Below are 20,984 nucleotides of genomic sequence, written 5' to 3'. Positions count from 1 at the left end.
TTTGAATACTATCTCAATATATAAACATTATTATGCGTTTATTTTATTTGCTGAACTTTTCTAATAAATACACACATAATAATAAAAAAATACTATGTATACTGATATCCATTTTTCTTTTCTAATAATCTCTCTCTCTCTCTTCTTATACGTTTAATTGTCAGACCTTTTCTTTATGTTTTATTTATTAAGAAAAAAAAAAAAGAAAGAGTGGGATTTCGGTTATTTTCTTTTATCCAATATAAGCCAAGTCGTAAGAGCAAATGGCCATTACAATAGGAAGAGTCTATCATTTCCACGAGTAATTGACACTTCTTATCTGTTGCTTGCATATGATACGATTAGACAGTCTCCCTTATCTTTATATTGGGAGAGGTGGAGGTGTTTATTCAAGTGTTCAAACAGAGCTGGATAAGTTTCTTCCCCATACCAAACGTGCCCTTCATTAAATTTGGTAAGAAATATATACATATATCTATTTCTCTCGCCTCTTCTCATAATATAAAAGATGTCTTTACAGTTCCAAAGCATATTCGATAAACATTATTGTCATCTATAAACTTCAAATGTAATTAGTATGAGAGAATGTACAGATATGAAAGTTATAGATATATATAAAAAAAGGGCTTTTCTATAAATTAAAATTAGTATACTCATAAACGGTTTATTATTTAACGGGATCATTATAGTGATTTCTTGTCTTGATCAACGTACAGAGAACTGGGCTATACACATTCAAGGAAATCTTGAATAGCAATATATTGTCAAAATTCAATCAATGGTGATACAAGTAATTTGTCGAGAAGAAGAAAAACTTTAGTATACATCTATTACTCGTTTGTGAATTGAATATCCACGGTTATAATAAATGCTAAATACATATATCAAGAAGCTAAAGTAATAAATTCAATATACAAAATAACTTTTTTCTTCTTTTATTTTTTTTTCTTCTTCTTTATTAAATTGTATATATTATATTAAACAAGTGTTTTTTTTTATTTATTTATTTATTTCTGTAATTCTTGAGTACTGTACAATCTAGCAAGACTAGGACCAGCAAATTGATTAATTTGTTTAGTAAAGTTATGCATTTGAGCACTCAATATCATTGAATCCAAACGACTAGGCTCAGGAGGTAATCTAAACAAAGTATTGACTTCATCTTCAGGTAAAGGAGGTTGTCCATTTTGAGCTCGTTGCGCGTTCTCTTGCTTTCGTTTAGCTAACCAGGCTTGCATCTTGCCCTGTTCACGAGCAACAGTTCGTTGCCAGTATTGATAATTATTTTGTTCTTGTTGGTGAACATCAGCACAATCCAAAAGATATTGTAAGTTCTTTTGCATGAAAGGATCGAGTTCCAATTCAAGCACATCAAAGTTAGGTGCCAAAGGTCTAGCTTCTTCAAATTCCTTTTGTTGGTTGGCAAATGTTGAAAGTGAACGAAGGCGACTCGCTTCCAACTTGGGCATTTCAATGTTGTGAAGCATAAGGGTGACTAAATGAGAGTTGTGAACTTCTACAGGTAATTCTTCAAAAATATTAGAAAAGGATAATTTAGCTTGAGCTAGGCTAAAAACAAGAAGAGATAAAATAAATAAATAAATAAATAAATAAAAAATAAAATAAAATAAACATTATTATTATTATTAGTTTACCTTTCAGTTGTGAACTTTTTGGACTCATAAGCCTTCATAAAATTATCTTGTAATCTAAAGGCTCTCAAGCTCAAATTACCTTGAGCAGCACTTTTAGAAACATCATGAATGAGAACAACAGATTGAGCACTAAGGGAATTTTGATAGCTATATTGTGTTTCGATCAAACTAAGATCGACAAAATTGCCTAAATGAGCAGAACGATACCAACCTACAGTGTTATTATCGACATTAACAGCACGAAGACATCGCATCATGTCAAGTTGATATTGGGCTTATCATAATATATAAATAGAATAATTAGATTTCATTGATTTTAACTTTATTTTGGTTTTATTTTACCACTAGCATCTTCATCACCATCAGCAGGGAAAGGGAAACAATTGGTGACTTCTAAAACACCCTTATCATCTAAACCTAAAAGTTGACCAGTAACGTCAATAGGATAAGATTCGCGACAATGCTTAATGATCTTCAAAACGACCTATTTAAAAATAAATTAAATAAATTGTTAAAAAAAAAAAAGAAAAAATCTCTCTCTTTCTCATTCTTCATTCATTATTGTTGATTTTACCAAGCCGTCAAGTTGAACAGTTCGAAGAGGCTCGGTTTCAATGCTAGCCATTGTTTATGAATTATGTATTTAAAAAAAAAAAAAAAAAAAAGAAAAGGAAAATAACAAAAAATTTTTAATAGTCAAATAAGGGCATTATGATTGGCTAAATGAATAACCTGTATCTTCCTTCAATGGAAAAGCGGAAAACCAAATTTTATTTTTGTTATTTATTTAATAACCTTCAACGATAGGCGTCTTTACAGGTTTTTTATCTCTACGTGGTCTAGTGGAAAAACTATCTGTTGCTCTCCAATCATTTGGTAATGAGAATCTAAAACTAGAAGACAGCATAGAATCCGGAAAATTCCAATGCTTTCGTTGCATCAATAGAATTTGACGAAAGCTTTCAACAGCTCCCATATTCGGTTTAATTGCATTTAATGTACGCTTAAAATGAGTGATCTGTTGTTCTGGCAATGTCTCTGATGCAAATAGTTGTACAACACTTGAAGCACATGCTGCGGCAAGTGGCTGTAATTCATATCCGCCCTCTAACGTTAGCACAAGACGTCCTTCACATAATTCTTCTGCTAAATCTTTGACCATCTTTGTCAATAGCGCATAACCGCGTGGGGTTACATTATATCCTCCCAACTTGAAAACATAAAAAAATGAGTAAATAAGTCTGGTATAATTTGTTGCTATAGAACTTACATTTTCTGGATGTCCTTCAGCCGCATCAAATCCAGCAGAGACAAAAATCATATCAGGATGAAATTGCTTTGCAATGGGTATAACAAAATGATAAAAAGCAGCTACAAATTCAGTATCTCCCATAGGTTCTAATATACATAATAGAATAGGGTTAATAATAAATAAAAAAAAAACTGCCTCTTTTTTATATGAATCATATTCACTACTCTATAATAGCAAAAAAACATTACTTGGTTTTTCTTTTGAAGCACTTAATGCGATATTCACATTCCGACCTTGACCAGCACCTTCTCCGCATTCATCGGGTGCGCCACTAAAAGGATAAAATTTACCATTATCCCATCTATGTATTGAAATATAAAGAACATTTGGATTATCATAAAATATTTTTTGAGTCCCGTTTCCATGACTAAAAGCAAAAGGTTAGTTATAAAATAAACGAATATTTCTATGGTTATATCATTTACTGTATGTCCCTATGTGATATAAACTTTAGTATTATTATTAAAGTAATCATTACATATACATATAAGCTTTACCAATCAATGATAAGTATCTTTTTGATTTTTGTCGGATATTTGTCTAACGTATCAGCCACAGCTACAGCCACATTGTTATAAAAACAAAAACCCATTGCCAAATCATCTTCTGCATGATGTCCTATAAATTATATCATATAAATAATTAAATACATATTTGTGGTATACATGTGTACAAGGCAAGCCATTTTTTTATTTTTTATTTATTTCTTATTTCTTTTTTTTATTTTTATTTTTTTTTTTTTATTTATTTTTTTATTTTTTATACCTGGTGGTCGAATCAATGCAAAGCCATTTCTTAGCTGCCCTTTTATGATAGGTTCAACGAGTGCCAAGAGAGCTCCAGAGGCAACACGAGCCGATAGACTACTATACAATGGATGAAAGGTGGTATCAACCGAGATACCCAATTCACCACAAGTCATTTTACAGATCAAACCTGGTGGTGCATTTGGCTGAGGATTACTTTGTGAAGCATCTGCAGCCGCAGCAGCTGAAGAAAATCTCCTATGTTGTTCTCTAATATGCTCTTTATCAGCTTGTACAATGACATCGCCACTTACACCTCGCATCACCTTGGGTCGCGGTGGTTCTTCAATGGGGTTGAGAAGGGCAGCGATCGAGGTTACTTTAAGTGGCCGTTTACGTTTAGGTATTTGTTCATTTTCATCTAAGGGATAATAGTTACGAACATGTTGAAATGTATGAACCCGTAAGAGCTCTTGTGTGGTAATCTCACGAGCATGTACTCTTCCAAAATAACGTAACATACTTATTCAAGAAAAAAAAAAAAAAAAAGCAAGTTAATATAATACATAGTGTATTCTTACGTATGTTTAAAAAAGTAAACTCACCGATTACTATGAAATGCTTGAAGAATGGAACTGATGCGATCGGGTCTCTCAGGATGAATTGTCTCACGTGAATGACATGGACATGTGTGTAATGACATACGTCTATCTTGAACGATTCCTGTATGACGTCTTGCTAATTGACCTGATGCTGATTCGTGAAAGGCAGCATAATCCTTCCACGATCGATCACTTTCAGCACCTCTCGGACCATACAAAAGTGGCGATCGTGTAAGGGATCGGATGAGAGTAGGACTGATCCAGTCTGCTTGATCAGGTGGCCATCCTTCGTAATGAACAAACACTAAAACTTCGTCAGGAGGCTCTTTGAAGATATCAACAATACGTGCACAGTACCATTCTTTAGCATCATCTGTCCATTTGATAGCTTCTACTTGTTCACCTATTTTCCATGATAGACTACGATAAGGATTCTCTAATACCAATATAGATGTATATATATATATAGATGTATATATATATATAGATGTATATATATAAATATAAATATATATGTTATTATTAAAAAAAAAAATACGACAAATATATATCTATAATAAGAGAGTGGTGTGAAGGAGGAGGGGGGGGAGGGAGGAGGAATAGAGTTCGCTTACTTGTTAAGTTAAGACTTTTAAATTTCTTTTGAGTAGAGTCAACGAGAGTAGATTGTTTTGTACGAGTTGAATATCGTTTGCGCTTTAAAGAAGAGCCTGTAGAGGAAGATGTGGATAGGTTACCGTCACTTGCAGGATAATAAGGTGGCGGTGAATTGGATTGTTGACGGCGGCTATCAGTTGAATAGGAGGATTTTAAAGCAGGGTCAGAAGGAACAGCAACCTAATAAAACAAAATGAATATTTGTAATAATTTGTGTAATTTTTTTTTTTATTTTACCATGTAAAATAATTTATAAAGAATAAAGACAGTTAAAAAGAAAAACTTTTTTTTTTTTTTTTTTTTTTTTGATTTCAATTATTCATTACGTTATGTACACACCACTAAGTTTCTTTGAATGATTTTCAGAACTTGTTACATTAATAGTAACCCTTGTTTCGAGCTCACCTCAAGTGAAACATTGTCTTTTTTTTTTGCATTTGGTAGAACTTCTTTTTCTGAATTGGATATAATGGCTTTTTAATGCCCGGCATTTCTTTCATAAAGAACAATGAAAAGTTTTTTTTTTTTTTGTTTTCCTTTCTTTTTAGCTCTATAATAAGTTATAATTGATTTTTTTGACTAACTTGGAGATAATATAAAATAAAATACTTTTAATACGATGAGACAGACTAACTATAAGATTTTTTTTTTCTTCGTTATTAAACTCATTTTATTATATTTTTTTTTTTTAAAAAATTTTCATCGATTATTTTATTTACATTTTTCAAATTACCAGAATCAAAAAAAAAAAAACCAGTTATAAATGGCCTTTAATATTTAATTTACTGTAATTTAGACATTCTTTTATTAAACTATGTTGATCTTTATAAAAAGTTCTCTATGAATGGCAAACAAATGCTTGTGTATTATAATGATTAGGTTTATACAAAACAAAGTAAGTTGTTATTATAGGATTTAAATTAGTTCTTTTTCCTTATTTGATTGGACAATTTATATCATTGTTAAAAAATAAGAGAGTATTTGAAATATTGTCATTTATTGCCATTCACAAAAAAAAACTGGGGAAAAAAACACACTACATACACCATCTTTTTTATTATTATGATTATTATTGGCGGCATTTTCTTTTATACATGTACCAAGGAAATATTTAGTTTTCCTTTCTCTTATTACGTTTCTTAACATAATATTATTTTTAATGCTTAATCTGAATAAATGGTTATTTCCATTACTAATATTACCGTCTTTAGTATATAGTATAGAACATAATATAACTCTATTAACGAGTAGCCATTCTAACTTTGATATATTCAAAAAACAAGACGATTGTCCACCATGTTTTAATTGTTTATTACCTGGTTTCGAATGTCTTCATTTTGCTAATTGTTCAGAATACGATGGCAAATGTAACTGTCCTCCTGGTTTTGGTGGTGATGACTGTAAACAACCCTGTAAAGTTATATTATAAAATAAATTGATAAATGCATACATACATACATACATATATACATATTATATAACTAATATCTGTGTTATATAGTATGTGGATCGTTACCGGATGGTCATAATCGTACTCCAAGGGAAAACGATCATTGTGAATGTCCAGAAGGCTGGGAAGGCATCAATTGCAATGGTAAAATAACCGATATAGCAAGAACGAAAAAAAAAAAACGATAATATTCTAATCCTTGTTGTTTTATTTTGAAGTTTGCAAGACGGATTCTGTATGCGACTCACTTGTACCAACTGGACAAAATGGTACTTGTTATAAAAATGGAATTACTGTCTTTGAAAATTACCAAATGTGCAATGTTACAAGTAAAAAAAAAAAAAAAAAAAAAAAAAAAAAAAAAAAAAAAAATTACGTAATATGTATTAAAATTTCTTATATTAGATCGAAAAATTCTTGATCAGTTAAAGAAGCAAATTCCACAAGTAACTTTCTCATGTAATAGAAATCATGCTACTTGTGATTTTCAATGTAAGTCGTAAATATATTTTTTTTTATTAGATCTATCTTATATATAATTCCTTTTTTATAGTCTGGGTTGATGAAATTGAATCATTTTATTGTCATCTCAATACATGCGCATTCGACAAACAATACGATTATTATGGCCAAAATTCAACTCACTATAACTGTAAGAATATTGAATGTAGATGTATCAAGGATGAAATGTTATGCGGTAAAGATGGTTCAATTGATTTGACCGACTTCTTATTGGATGAAATTAAGGGTCCTGCTTCCTTTGATTGTGTAGGAGGCTCACAATGTAGCTTCAACGAGCCTGCTATGAATGACCTTATTTCAGCCGTCTTTGGTGATGATGCCATCTTCTTGGATTGTCATGGTGGTGAATGTTTACATTATACAATGGTCCCAGGCTTTCATCGACCTGAACGACATACAAACTGGACTATGATCTTCATTGGTCTTTCTGGTGTTACCGCCTTTTTGCTAATAGTAGCAGGTATTGTAAACTATTATGCACGCAAAAAGACGACAGGTCATATTACACTTGCAGATGATGAGGCAGGCAAACTAATGACGGAACATACACCTACCAGCCTCATCTTTACGGATATTCATTATGAGATTCCAAATAGTCAAAGGGCCATTCTTGATGGCGTCTCAGGGATGGTTCAACCAGGTCAAGTGATGGCCATCATGGGAGCATCTGGTGCAGGTAAAACAACCCTTTTAGATATTTTAGCCAAACGTACCAAGTCTGGTATTTCTCGAGGGGGCATCTACTTGAACGGTCAAGAAGTGTCTGCTTCTCATTATAGGAAATTAATTGGCTATGTAGATCAAGAGGAAGTGATGATTCCTACTTTAACTGTCTATGAAACTATTCTCTATTCTGCTCTCCTCAGACTACCACGTTCTATGTCTACAGCAGCTAAAAAATTTCGAGTCATGGAAGTGATGCAAGAATTAGGTATTGATGCGATTAAGGATGCTAAGATTGGCCAACCTGGTGCTCGTTCTATTAGTGGTGGTGAACGACGACGTGTGGCTATTGCATGTGAACTCGTTACATCTCCATCTGTTCTTTTCTTGGATGAACCTACAAGTGGCCTTGATGCTTATAATGCCTTTAATGTCGTTGAGTGCCTCGTAAATCTAGCGAAAAACTATAAACGAACAGTAGTCTTTACGATTCATCAACCTAGATCTAATATTGTAACCCTATTTGATCAATTAGTCTTACTTGCACAGGGTCATGTTGTCTATTCAGGTCCTCAAACAGAGGTTCAATCTTATTTTCAACAGATCGGATATCCCTGTCCTGCTGGATTTAATATTGCTGATTATATGATTGATTTAACAATGGGCGCTGTTCAACGTACTCCAAATCAGCCTTCAGAGGCGGTGAAAATAGATAATGTCTTTCAAGTAAATAAGCCAGCATTTAATGATGAGCTTGAGAATACAACAGCAGAATGGGCTTCTGAGTTAGGAGCAAGAGCAGGAGGTAGTACTGGTGCAGTTACAACAACAAGTACAACCGTCCCTAATGTCGTGGTAGAAGAGGAATCTCAAAATTTGATACTGCCCAATTACCTGCAACAGCTCATAGAATTCTATCAACATAGTATTATTGCGAATGCCTTAAAAGAAAATATGCAGACAACCATTGCACAAACATTACAAGAGAATGGAGATGCATTAAGTGCAAAGAGTATCACTATTTATAAGCGACCTGGAGCTTTTATGCAATTTCAAATTTTGGCTGATCGTACCTTTAAAAACCTGTATCGAAATCCAATGTTGATGTTTAGTCATTATGCAATGGCTGTCATTCTAGCATGTAAGTAAACACACACATTCATGAATATATAAATATGTGTATATATGTATATACATATATACATACATGCATACATATACACATATATAATTCATTTTTATATTACTATATGATTAGTGGTTTGTGGTGGTTTATTTTATCAGGTTTCAAATACAATTGCAGGCTTTCAAAATCGTATGGGACTTTTTTTCTTTTATGAAGCACTTTTGGGCTTCATGTGTTTAACATCTTTACAGGTGTTTAGTGGTGAACGTATCTTATTTGCTCGAGAAAGAGCCAATGGATATTATTCCCCTACAACCTACTTTTTATCAAAGGTTCTCTTTGATATTATCCCCTTAAGGGTCGTTCCACCCTTCATGATGGCACTTATCTCTTATTATATGGTAGGACTTGTAGAGGGTGTCTCTGAATTTTTCAAGTTTTTGTTAGTGCTTGTATTATTTAATTTGACAGCTGCCGCACTTTGTTTAGCGATTGGAGTTGTTGTTAAGAATTTATCATTAGCTAATTTATTAGCATGCATGGTGATTTTATTCTCAATGTTATTTGCAGGGCTCTTATTAAACAAAGGTAAATCAATGATTATCATACGTACGTACATCTAAATAAGCCCCACTCACCAATATATATATATATTTTTAGATTCTATGTCCCCTTACTTTAGTTGGCTTAAATATTTATCCTTTTTTAATTACGCGTTGGAAGCTATGTTAGTGAACGAACTTATTTACTTACAACTTGTGGAAGAACGCTTTGGACTCAAAATTGACGTTCCAGGGGCTACAATTCTGTCTACCTTTGGATTTAATGCTAAAAACTATTGGCCTGATGTGATTCGGTTAAGTTCAATGTTTTTATTATTTATTTTTATTGCCTATATCTGGCTTGTATTGTTTGTAAAAGAAAGACGTTAACTAATAATACGTAATTCTTGTTTTCTATCTTTTGCATAAACATCTTTGTATTTGTTATAGATAAATTCAAGTTCTTTAATATAAAGATCTTGAGTTTCTTTAAGTTGATCTTCAGTGGGTTCTGTTTGACCTTCTTTTAATTTTGGAACTGAAATAGGTTTACCCACTATAAGGACAGATTATGTATGTCAGTGATAAGAAGGGAGGGGTGGGGATTTTTATATGTATTTTTGTTTCTTACCAACTGTCACCACTGGATGTCGATATGGAAGCAATCCCACATTATCTATGTAAAAAAAAAAAAAAAGAAAAAAAAATTAATAAGTGAAGGGGTTTTTTTTTATTGTTTTTTACTTACAATTAAAGACACCACGCGCATGAAAGAGAGGAAGAGTAAAACCGACAGCCTGTTGCATCTTCTTTTGTATTCTCCATAACCAACTCTCGTTTGAATTATCAATTTGTTCATAGAGATCATTTTCACCAAAGGAAAAGGTAGGGACCAAGTCAGCGCCTTGCTTGATTGCCAATTTGATAAAACCTAAACGTTTCTTCAGGATGAGGTCTGCGACACCAGGTCTTGCGTTTAAAGATTCGGATGCACCTCCGATGACGATGACGATGGAACGACCTGGACCTGATGCCAAGATACGTTCACAGGAACGACGAGAGACAGAGGCGAGACCTAATGCCAAGATAATATCACGATAGAGTGGGATATTAAAATTAGATTTCAGGGTTAAAAGAGAAGGTTGGATACCGGGGAAGAGACGGGAAAAACCTGTAGCCTCTGTTCCAAAATTAGCAAATGCGCCCATGCTAATGATGCCATGAGGATGATAACCAAATATATAATTCTTTGAAGGATCGAGATCACTTTCCTATATATTTATAAGAGAGAAAGAGAGAAAAAAACTAAATATGGGATATCTCTTTATTTTTATTTTTTCTTACCTTGACTAGATTTATGGGGAAATAGTTGGCAAAATACTTCCAAAAAGATAACTCTCTAAACCATTCTGAACGACGACCGCCATTTTCAGGAGAAGGGTCTAACCAAAGATAAATGATATAAGCAATATGAAATGGCCAAAGAAAAGCAAAGAAGAGAGAGAGAGTGAAGGAGAGGAGACAATTGCCTAATAAAAAGATCCAAGCAAGGACAACTGCTGTCTGAACCCTTCGTTCAAAGGGTATACCTCGTACTGGAGCCCATTGTACCTCAGGTATTTGTTCAGAGAGATGTTTTATTTCAGATAACGAAGGTATATGTTTAGCTTGTGAATCTGTCATATATATATATATAAAAAAAAAAAAAGGAGAGAGAAATAATTTTATGTGTATATGTAGATTAACTATGACAATTAATATTTTTTTTTTTTTTTTTGAAACTTAATCACATGAAAGTTTATCTCGTCCAATCAAATTCATTTTAATATTAGTGTTTGTTTAAAAACTAGTAAACAACATTATAATAAAGATCTTGGCGTAATAATAACAACTAGTTTATATATGAGACCTGACGTTTATATATATATATATATACATATACATATATATATATATATATACATATATCATATATTTACTACATCATATCTATAATGAATAATAGGTGAAAGATTTATGTAATGCATTCGACATAATCTGGTGTATTGATGGAAACACACAATTCTCCTTTCTTTAAATAAATCCATGCTATCAGAAATAGCTTCATGCACTACATGGCTTCGACAAATGAACGACACGAATAGACCTTTCATTGATATATTCGCATCATTCTAAGGGAAAGTATTATTTATTTATTTATTTATTTATGCCAAAAATTTTTGATGAGTTTTAAAAAAAATAAACACATATAAACATACACATATACGTCTTCGTCATCTTTAATTGTTATTACTCTCTTTTATACATTTATATAAACACATTTTAAAAAAAAAACTAAAACTAGAAAGAAGATGGTAAATAAATACAGAAATAATAATAAAAAAAAAAATAGATTGTTGTATATTTAAATTTGAAATGATCCCATGCGTAGTTTAACGGTTTTAACGACGATGATCCTTTTGGACCCACTTTCTTTGGTGGATTCCGTCATAATCTTGGAGGCTTTGTTAATCCTAATAGAGGGTTCTCTGAAAGCTATCGATGCTTTCCTATTGCAATGATGCAAAATGGAAATGAAAGAGAAAATGTCAATTATGGTGGCAAAAGTAAGCTTGCTATTATTATTAATGACTACGTGTATAACTTGAATTTTTTTTTTTAATGTTATAATATAGTCATTCTGCCTCAATCAGCTTTAGAAAAACTTTGTAAAGTTTAAAATTAAAGTAAAGATCTTTTACAATTAAACTAATCCTTTTATATATATATATATTCATTAGCACAACTTAATATTTCATATCCAATGTTGTTTAGATTAATCAATGGAGCTGAAAATAAACATACACATACAGGTGTACTTGAATTTATTGCAGAAGAAGGAAGGGTGTATTTACCACAATGGGTAAGCATATACACGTATACTATTAGTAGTCCTAGTCATATTAACCTTAACTATTAGATGATGGAAACATTAGGTGTGGAGCCAGGAAATATTATTGAAGTTAAAAATGTGACATTGCCACTTGGATCTTTTGTAAAGATTCAACCTCAATCTACAGACTTTTTAGATATTAGTGATCATCGAGCAGTGTAATATATATATACCAGCATCCATTTCAACTTGTGTACTAAATCTTATTTGTATATAAATGTATACATATATGCATGTATTTAGATTGGAAAAGGCATTACGTAATTTTTCAACATTAACGATGGGAGATATCATTCAAATCAATTATAATAATAAGATATATGAAATTAAAGTATTAGAAGTAAAACCATTTTACGAGGAACATTCAGGTATTTCGATTGTTGAAACAGATTTAGAAGTTGATTTTGCACCACCTGTGGGTTATGTAGAGCCAAATGAACAAAAAGTCAAACCCATGGTAAAAGAGGAATGAGAAATAAACATGCACTGAAACTTATATTTTATATACATATTAGAAGAGTCATATGGTCATTGATTTACCTAAACCTATTAAAAAGTCTGAATTTTCTGCATTTGGTGGAGGTGGACAAAGTCTTCGTGGAAAGACAAAAAGGTTAGACTATATAAATAAAAGGGGACGATAGATGACGAACTTACATAATAAATAAATTTGATAGTGCTGCCGCTGCTATTACAACACACAATCATGAAGAAGAAGAAAGAGATGAAGATGGAGCCTTTAACCTGCCTTTTGGCCAACTTTACTTTGGCTTCCCAGTTGTACCACCTCCATCAACAACAACAGCAGCAACAGCAACAACAGCAGTATTTAAAGGTGCAGGTCAGACATTAAGATCCAAAAAGAAATAAAAGTCTTTATTTTTTATAATTTTTAATATATAACTGAGTACACCATGATTGGATCACTCTAGCAACATAAAGTGACCGAGGTGACCAACCAACATATGAAACATGATGTCCACCCTATTATTATGATATATACATGAAAAGATACATGAATATTATGTAATCATGAGTATCAGAATTGTATACATGTGTGTATAAATATGTATTCTATATAACTTACGGGTAATAATACAAGTGTGCAATCATTGTTTTCAGGTCCCACTGCTATATTCATATATGTAAACATGAGTCTATTATTGTTCACTATATACATATATATATATATATATATATATTTATATATGTATAGACATACCGTCATCGTATGAGCTTTTAAATAGCTTTGACATTTTACTTTCTGTTAATCCATCTCGTTCACCTGAAATAAGTAAAAAAGGGACTAATTTATCTTTATCCTTTGTGACCTGAATCATAGCGGCAGGGGAATGCTCAGTCAAGAAGACCGAGTCAAGTTTACTCAATTGAGCGACTTTTTTACAAAAGAAGATGGCATGATGAGCATTTGTTGCCATATCAAGTGCACCACTTAAACTAATCACGCCACGTACAGAGGTATCGACACTTTCAAATCCAGGTTGATATTGAGGATCATTAGCTGTCATAGAAGCCATAGCAGCTAAATGAGCTCCTGCAGAGTCACCAGCTAAAACAATGAATTCAGGGTCACCACCAAATGAGACAATATTTTGTTTAATCCAACGAATAGCACGTTTAACATCTTTCAAGTGAGTAGGATATGCATTCTTAGGAGCTAACCGATAACCAATATTGACAATGACCTAATAGAATGTGTGTCTATTAGCAACTTTTGTATCTTTATTTCTTTATTCATTTATTCATTTATTTACCCAATCATTCTCTTTAACTAATAACTTTTCATATGGATAGAAAATATTCTTTGATCCCATCATCCAAGCACCTCCATGAATATGAATTAAAACAGGCTTTAATCCAGCTGTGGTATTATTTTTATGTGTGTAAATATCTAACATCATTTTACGAGGTTGATTAAAATCATGATTGGTTGTCACTAAAGCTTCTCTAATCTCTTCATTTGTAGCATAAGTAACTATATATTATATTACGTAAGTTGGTCCTTTTTATCACATGAAAAGAAAAAAGCTTAATTTAGAATTACTATTTGGATGAACTTTAATATCGTCAGGTGTCCAAACAGGATTTATAAGCTTCTTCATATCAGCCGTACTAAATCATTATGTATGTGAAAATGATGTATTATTAAGAACAAAATACTATTTTATATTTACCAAACAATACTGTCAATCGGTCCTCGTTTATTATCAATAGATTGAATTGTTGTATCTGCAATTGCCTTTTCAGTTAACATTTCATAAAAGAAAACCAAAAGAGATAGCATATTGATGATATCAACAATATAAGCCAGTTTAGAGAAACTATATCCTAAATAATAATGAGGAGGAGAGAGAGAGAGAGAGTTTTATGTATGTATATATGTATAGATGAGTCAATAGAATGATTTATATATATACATATACATTTTTTCATTTTTACGAAAGCCATCAAAGTAATTAACAAGCTTTATTAAAGTCAATTTAATCAAAATGAGATGAAGACAAGATTCAGTTACACCTGAAGACATGACTTCAACCATGAACAAATATCTTCGTAGTCGATTTGCAAATAATTCTCGAGTAAAAGGTTTATCAAACGCACATAATGTAAAAAAAGCAAAGATAATCACAGATACTATATAGCCTGTTGCAAATAAAGCTGAAACAAATTGTAACATAATAAAGAAAAGAAGAAGAAGAAAAAAAAAAGAAAATTTCGTGGGCCCAATTTTATTAAAACTCAGGGCGGCCATCAGCAGCTTAACAACAACAAATATGAATAACAATGGTTTCGCGTATAGCATACAACTAAATATATATTTATATATATATAAATATATATATACACCAATAGTAATAGAAGCTTATAATATTCATCTTACTTTTTTATGTTCATCATGTCTTCATTTCAAGTTTATACAAAAGTAAAAAAAAAAAAAAAGAAATTGTAAATTTCCATCTAAAGGAGAACTATGAACAAAAGAGAGATGGCAAACATCATCATTACTATGACTATTAAATGCGTTTTTCTTTTTTTTTTTTAGCTCCTCTTTTTTCATTCTTTCTGAAAGATAACATACTCCATTGATGCTCATCTTTAAGATGTACTCTGTACAATTTTATGTTGGCAAACATAACTTCACATGCAGGACAGTTCTTTGTTCCGGGCTTTTTCTTTGAAGCTATTCCTGTTGGTGGTATTGGGCGATGATTTCAAGACCTGTTTTAGATGCTGATTTTATAAACTTGAAAATCAGAAAGGTCAGCTTTACAAAAAGGACAGCAGTAAGTTTATTAATTCTTTATGTTTGTGGATTATCCAGAAGATGTGCTCCTCTATACAATTGAGTAGTGTTCTGAAATGATGTACGATTATCTTCTTCTCTTGAGAATGATGATGGATAGAGATATGAACACTTTGCTCTATTATAAGTAAAGGGCTTTTTTTGATGGTCTGTTTTCTCTTCTTTTAAAGTGCTATATGATAACCTCTTTTATTCTTATATGCTCTATTACAATAGTAATGAGTCTTTGATACTATTAAAGTGTATTATCCTCATTCTTATTTAATTGGTTTATACGATGTGTGTACCCTTTTGTTGTTAATTTAGTCTTTTGTAAATCATCAGATAACAGAGCTACTGGCTTTATCTTATATCTGATTTTCTTGAATTCCATATATAACCAAGATAAAAAAAGTAAAAAGAAATATGATAAGACCGCAAGCTTCTCTCTTTCTCTATAATAGAGATAATAATAAACTGACTTGTAACCAAAGAAGAGTATACCTATGCCTTTAAGAGTAAATAACTATCCTAAAGAAGTATCATCTTCTTGGTCGTCAGTCAATAAGGAATATATTTAATAATTAATGTTTAATTAGTTTAAACTCTATAATTGTTCTAGGGATCTACATCCTCTTTTATATCATTGCTTATACTTTATTTGGTATAGACAATAATTGGTGAAACACTGATAGTCGTTATTTATTTTTTTCAGGAGCGTTGTACGATTTAAGTAGAAGATTGTCTGAGTCAGTAAATAATAAAACTTATCCATTTATTAGTGTTTACTTTACTACTCAAGTTTGACGTTATTCGACAGAACAAAAAAAAAAAAAAAATACCTATTGTATTCTTATTACAAGATAAGTAGTAACATGCTGTAGTACTTTATTTATTGTATTGAATAATCGTCTTGTTTTTCTAACTATTTTTTTTTTTGACTCTATTGCTGATTAAAAGTGATTTTTTGTATAATTTATACATTTTTGTAAGAAAATTCGTATCGTATAACCTTCTCCCATTAAAAATTGTATAAATCATTATGTACTACCACCAATGACGTTTTTTTTTTTGTGGCAAAAGTATTATCAGTGATTTTCGAATTTAGGTTTCAATTTAAAAAAGGTAAAACCTTATATGCAAATGTAACAGTAGTACTCTATTTTATTGGCTTGCCAAAATGATATCTCTGCTTACCTCTTTCCCCGGATTACCATGACAATAAGTAAGGCAAATAAGGAATACAGAAAAAACCCCCCCTGAAATTAAAACTTATTAACAATGCCTTCTTCTTCTTTTTTTTTCCCTAGTACCAGAAGAGCTGTTACAATACAAATTGCCACACGACTATATGATGCCAGACACGAATTGAATTAGCAAATTCGTGGCTAAGAATCAGTTTACTATCGACCTTCTTCAACAGTCCTCAACTAAGCGCAAAGATATGCAAATGCAGGACGACACTATAGTGCGAGTCTCATAAAAAAAAAGGTACAACACAATGAAACAGGGATCAAGCAACACACCACCAGAAGCAACAACATGGATTGTGCTTCTTGTTCTATAAATTCCAAAAAAAAAAAAAAAAAAAAAAAAAAAAAAAAACGAAAAGTTGATTATCAGAGTACTCGAATAGTCTTAGTTTAAAGAATATATACTACAAAATAATAATAATAAAAAAAAATGCGGCACTTTAATTTATTTTCTTGAAACATCATTTAGGCAAAAGGTGTATAATATTGTGTCATGTGTTCAAAAAAAATTTACATCCAATAGGAAGTGATCTGTTTTAGATAAGGAAAAAAAAATAGATGAGATAGTGAAAATATTTTTTTTTTTATAAATATCGGTAACTTTTTTTCATATTTCATTTTTCTTTTTCTTTTTCTTCTTTATACGATAATTAACTAAAACACACACACACACATATATATATATATTTTACCTTTATTTATTTATTTATTTATATACTTACTTTTTATCTTCTTCTTTTGTGAATAGCCCAAGATGGTTGTTATTATTATTATTTAAGCCTTTTAATTGCCCTTTTATCGTGTTAAAAAAAAAGGAATCTATCGTATAGTCGTATTTAATCTTATATTTAATTATCGTATTATTTTTTTATATCAATATCAATATATTAAATGTCATCAGTATCAAATTATATCAATATGTCACGTCAACCCTTTTTCTCTTATACAACTGATTCTTCACGTCGTAAAAAATATTCTAAAAGACAAAACCCACCAGGACATTAAAGTAAAGTAAAAGAAAAAAAAACCAACAATGACAACAAATAGCAATCATTATCAAGAAGAATTATTTTTATTGGATGATGTAAACAATAACATCATCCATCCATTTTCACTTCATTTTCAACAGTCTCCTACTTTACCTACTACACCAGATACAATAGATGATTGGCTTGTAGATGAACTTTATAAATCAGGTTTAATATCACCACCCAATGCTACTTTTGACTTGCCAAATCAGCAAGATATTTCAGTTTTATTCCCTATTACGCCTCCTATTACTCCATCTGTTCAAAATAATCTTGACAATAAAAATGCAGTAGCACCTACTTTACCTCTTTTCCCTGATATTGCTCATAAACAACAATCTCCTGTTAAGAAATCAACTACTAATTTACCACGTCTTGCACCACGTCCTACAACTCCTCTTATGAATACTGCTACTGCTTTACCTAGTCGTCAATGTGCAAGTAACAATAAACGAAAATTAACATCAACAGTTACTATGGATCCAGATGAAATAGCCCTTAAAAGACAAAAGAACACGGATGCCGCACGTCGTTCAAGATTAAAAAAGTTAATGAAGATGGAACAGTTAGAAAAACACGTTTCAGAATTAGAAGCGGATAATCAAAAATTGATTACACGTATTGCGGTTCTAGAATCCGAAAAGGCTGGTTTGCAATCAAAAGACAATTCCCTTGAAGAAAGAATTAAAGTTTTAGAAGGTCAATTATCAGAAGCACATCGTGCTTTAATGAAATTTTAGTTTATTATTCATCGATTCTTGTAATCATTTATAATCTTAAAATAAGAATTAATATTTTTTTTTCTTTCTTTGTTAAATAATAAAGTACTACTATTATCATTTTAAAATTCCTTTCTATTATATTGTTTTAGTTTTATTTTGTTTTAATTTAATTTTTACGTAATATTAAAAAAAAAAAAAAAAGATCTTTTGTCGTGTTTTTTTTGTCATAATGACAACTAATGTATATTATGTATGGACTCAATAACAAGAAGAACAAAAACTATTGTATAATAAATAGCATTCAGTAGTGATACACGTCCTTTAAAATATGTTCTTTATTATCCATGTATCTATTTAACTCTGTCTACAACTAAACATTATGAATTAAATCAAAAATGAGTTTTATTCACTGGTTAATATACTTATTTGACCATAGTGTTATCACTACTCTTCCATTCTATTAAAGCAATGTATAAAGGGGTGGTGGAGGAGGAGGGGGGGAATAATAATAGTAACAATAATAATAACTAGTACTAATAAAAATTCATTAATCACGCCATTTCAATTACTTGTGATGATTATCTCCTATGTCCGAGAATATATTTATTTATTCATTCGGATGATTTTCGCTTATTATCATAGACAGTACTACAGTCGAAGAAACTAGGTTGGGCCAATGAGAAAAAATTGGGTCGTTTCAAAATTGAATTGGGATACCAATATGAAAGTGGAACACGTATACAAAAGTGGGACACCATTATGAAAATGGGACAGAGATACGAAAGCAGGACAGCGATACAGAAATGGGACATATGAAGATATTTTTAATTTTTGGGCGAATGAAAACTTTTTTTTTCAATAGGTCAACTTACCTGTAAATATGGGATGTCTTGCTGCTATACAAGTCATAATGTTATTCAATTGTTAAGGTTATTTTTCCACAAATAATAATAGTGTTGTTAGTATATGAAAGTAATGAAATCTATATTAATATTAAGATAGCTTACCCCCGCCGAAATTCTTCAGGTTGATTGTTATTGTTGGCAGCCATATACAAAAAGATAGAGCGTATGTTGAGACTCGCCATGTGGTCTCTGTTCCATCGAGTATTACAAGTTTGACAGTTGAGAACTGGATAGATCATCATATTGGAGTTGTCACGTTGGTTGAAAGTACTTTTGGTATGACATCTGGGACATATTTGACTTGTGAAATACTCATCAATCATAACGACGTACTTTCTTGAATTTTGGCTGGTTGCGTCTGGTTGATTTGACATAATTTAGCAAGGCTTTTCTGAATGCCCTTGTTGGAGAAGGTACATTCCCACGGAGCCCACCAAACGCCACTACAGTAGACCTTTCAGCTTCACCAGCATTGTCTCTAGGGGCTAACGGTTTCCACTTTTGCTGATTTGCTTGCTGTATATCAGGATTGCCTTCTTGGTATTTTTCTGCTGTCTGTAAACAACCGTTTACACATTTCGGTCAATGCTTTTTGCTTGTTTCTATAGCTGTGATATTTGAGCTTTTTTCAACCCGGTTGTGTAATAGCCTTTAATTGCCTCAAAGTTCCAAAATATATATGTCGCAAAGCTTCATTAAACTCGTCCCAGTTACACGTCCTTGTTGATGGTGTATTAGAAATCAGACGGCGTGCGTCAACATTGGCTCACGAATGATGACATGTTGCTCCTTTTTTTTAAAAAACATGGTATAACCACGGCAAATACAAGTGAGGTTTAGCATAGTAATCTGCTTCAGTCAGGTTCAAGCCATGTAGTCTTTGGCGGCATTCATCAATAAGATTGTTGATTGAGACTTTGTGAATGTCGGCAACTTCCAGATTAGCAGGGTAAATTATTTCTTGATTGGTACAAATAGCATTATATACCCGTTCAGCTAGGTCGCGTTTGACATCAGTTCGGAAAGGGTGGTTCGGAAATTCAGTTGTGTCAGAAAGCCTCGTAAAGAGATAACGCAACGTTTTTGGCTTGAAGTTGGCTCCAACATGATTCTCTATAAGTGTCTCAAAGCTACGCATGACTATTGAGATTAGTGTGCTATACTGAATGTTGGGGAACTGTTGTTGCCTATTAAAATCTTCTCCCATGTCATTACTAAATTTTAAAAAAGCTTCAGCAATCTCGGTATCGGCATTCTTTCCTTGACCAACAAATAAAGCAGCAAAGTTGTATAGTTTTTTTGTGAGTCAGTTTTGGTATAGCCTCGACCAATAATTGATGGGTACCAGCATAAATGACAATAAAATAGGAGAAAGGGGATGTCATTTAAGTTTTCATTCTGTAGAATTGGTAGATAAAAAAGATATAAGAAAAAACAAAAACAGTGGGTTAATCTAGATGCTTGTGTGAGTGTTTATTCAATGTAAACTGACTGAAGAACTTTATTGATCGAAGATGATCTCCTTTACATACATTTATCGTTATTTGTTACTTGTATGATTATAA

At 31.7% G+C, this 20,984-nt stretch overlaps 9 protein-coding genes across 9 annotated transcripts; 4 read left to right on the top strand and 5 right to left on the bottom strand.

Annotated features, from left to right (window-relative positions):
• Positions 1 to 924: 924 nt before the first annotated feature.
• BX663DRAFT_499539 (eukaryotic translation initiation factor 3 subunit H) lies at positions 925 to 2,314 on the bottom strand. Its single transcript, XM_051526194.1, has 4 exons — positions 2,230 to 2,314; positions 1,998 to 2,139; positions 1,656 to 1,929; positions 925 to 1,569 (listed from the first exon to the last, which is right to left on the bottom strand). Exons 1-4 carry the CDS (start codon positions 2,278 to 2,280, stop codon positions 1,008 to 1,010), a joined length of 1,029 nt encoding a protein of 342 aa, XP_051385366.1. The 5' UTR covers positions 2,281 to 2,314; the 3' UTR covers positions 925 to 1,007.
• Positions 2,315 to 2,442: 128 nt separating this feature from the next.
• Positions 2,443 to 5,212, bottom strand: BX663DRAFT_483902 (uncharacterized protein; the record flags this gene model as incomplete). The annotated part of the gene is made up of 8 exons (XM_051524522.1): positions 2,443 to 2,865; positions 2,926 to 3,053; positions 3,156 to 3,334; positions 3,465 to 3,585; positions 3,733 to 4,235; positions 4,319 to 4,751; positions 4,930 to 5,152; positions 5,210 to 5,212. 8 exons carry the CDS (start codon positions 5,210 to 5,212, stop codon positions 2,443 to 2,445), a joined length of 2,013 nt encoding a protein of 670 aa, XP_051385365.1.
• A 919-nt stretch (positions 5,213 to 6,131) lies between these two features.
• BX663DRAFT_429465 (uncharacterized protein) lies at positions 6,132 to 7,319 on the top strand (the record flags this gene model as incomplete). Its single annotated transcript, XM_051522734.1, has 5 exons — positions 6,132 to 6,384; positions 6,474 to 6,566; positions 6,641 to 6,751; positions 6,828 to 6,914; positions 6,976 to 7,319. Coding segments are annotated over 5 exons (888 nt in total), but the record flags the coding sequence as incomplete, so codon positions are not given.
• Positions 7,320 to 7,352: 33 nt separating this feature from the next.
• Positions 7,353 to 9,665, top strand: BX663DRAFT_429592 (P-loop containing nucleoside triphosphate hydrolase protein; the record flags this gene model as incomplete). The annotated part of the gene is made up of 3 exons (XM_051522742.1): positions 7,353 to 8,748; positions 8,866 to 9,321; positions 9,394 to 9,665. The coding sequence occupies 3 exons, from the start codon at positions 7,353 to 7,355 to the stop codon at positions 9,663 to 9,665; spliced, it is 2,124 nt and encodes a 707-aa protein (XP_051385363.1).
• On the bottom strand, positions 9,662 to 10,958 carry BX663DRAFT_429582 (diacylglycerol acyltransferase; the record flags this gene model as incomplete). Its single annotated transcript, XM_051522741.1, has 4 exons — positions 9,662 to 9,831; positions 9,907 to 9,951; positions 10,024 to 10,546; positions 10,620 to 10,958. The coding sequence occupies 4 exons, from the start codon at positions 10,956 to 10,958 to the stop codon at positions 9,662 to 9,664; spliced, it is 1,077 nt and encodes a 358-aa protein (XP_051385362.1).
• Positions 10,959 to 11,442: 484 nt separating this feature from the next.
• BX663DRAFT_499530 (ubiquitin fusion degradation protein UFD1-domain-containing protein) lies at positions 11,443 to 13,082 on the top strand. The gene is made up of 8 exons (XM_051526193.1): positions 11,443 to 11,629; positions 11,707 to 11,881; positions 11,951 to 11,983; positions 12,056 to 12,177; positions 12,235 to 12,365; positions 12,451 to 12,664; positions 12,723 to 12,820; positions 12,885 to 13,082. Exons 1-8 carry the CDS (start codon positions 11,627 to 11,629, stop codon positions 13,075 to 13,077), a joined length of 969 nt encoding a protein of 322 aa, XP_051385361.1. The 5' UTR covers positions 11,443 to 11,626; the 3' UTR covers positions 13,078 to 13,082.
• BX663DRAFT_499518 (Alpha/Beta hydrolase protein) lies at positions 13,003 to 14,941 on the bottom strand. Its single transcript, XM_051526192.1, has 7 exons — positions 14,668 to 14,941; positions 14,403 to 14,556; positions 14,273 to 14,340; positions 13,983 to 14,203; positions 13,430 to 13,913; positions 13,295 to 13,338; positions 13,003 to 13,191 (listed from the first exon to the last, which is right to left on the bottom strand). Exons 1-7 carry the CDS (start codon positions 14,903 to 14,905, stop codon positions 13,084 to 13,086), a joined length of 1,317 nt encoding a protein of 438 aa, XP_051385360.1. The 5' UTR covers positions 14,906 to 14,941; the 3' UTR covers positions 13,003 to 13,083.
• A 2,764-nt stretch (positions 14,942 to 17,705) lies between these two features.
• Positions 17,706 to 18,639, top strand: BX663DRAFT_499511 (uncharacterized protein). Its single transcript, XM_051526191.1, has one exon. The coding sequence runs from the start codon at positions 17,798 to 17,800 to the stop codon at positions 18,530 to 18,532; it is 735 nt and encodes a 244-aa protein (XP_051385359.1). The 5' UTR covers positions 17,706 to 17,797; the 3' UTR covers positions 18,533 to 18,639.
• A 1,095-nt stretch (positions 18,640 to 19,734) lies between these two features.
• BX663DRAFT_549382 (uncharacterized protein) lies at positions 19,735 to 20,804 on the bottom strand (the record flags this gene model as incomplete). Its single annotated transcript, XM_051531141.1, has 3 exons — positions 19,735 to 19,974; positions 20,225 to 20,679; positions 20,765 to 20,804. The coding sequence occupies 3 exons, from the start codon at positions 20,802 to 20,804 to the stop codon at positions 19,735 to 19,737; spliced, it is 735 nt and encodes a 244-aa protein (XP_051385358.1).
• Between the last annotated feature and the right edge of the window lie 180 nt (positions 20,805 to 20,984).

This window comes from Cokeromyces recurvatus, assembly GCF_025118155.1.
Source record: "Cokeromyces recurvatus strain NRRL 2243 chromosome Unknown BX663scaffold_5, whole genome shotgun sequence".
NCBI classification, from domain to species: domain Eukaryota; kingdom Fungi; phylum Mucoromycota; class Mucoromycetes; order Mucorales; family Mucoraceae; genus Cokeromyces; species Cokeromyces recurvatus.
Note: the sequence above shows the minus strand (reverse complement) of the source record. Positions and strands in the feature narration are given on the sequence as shown.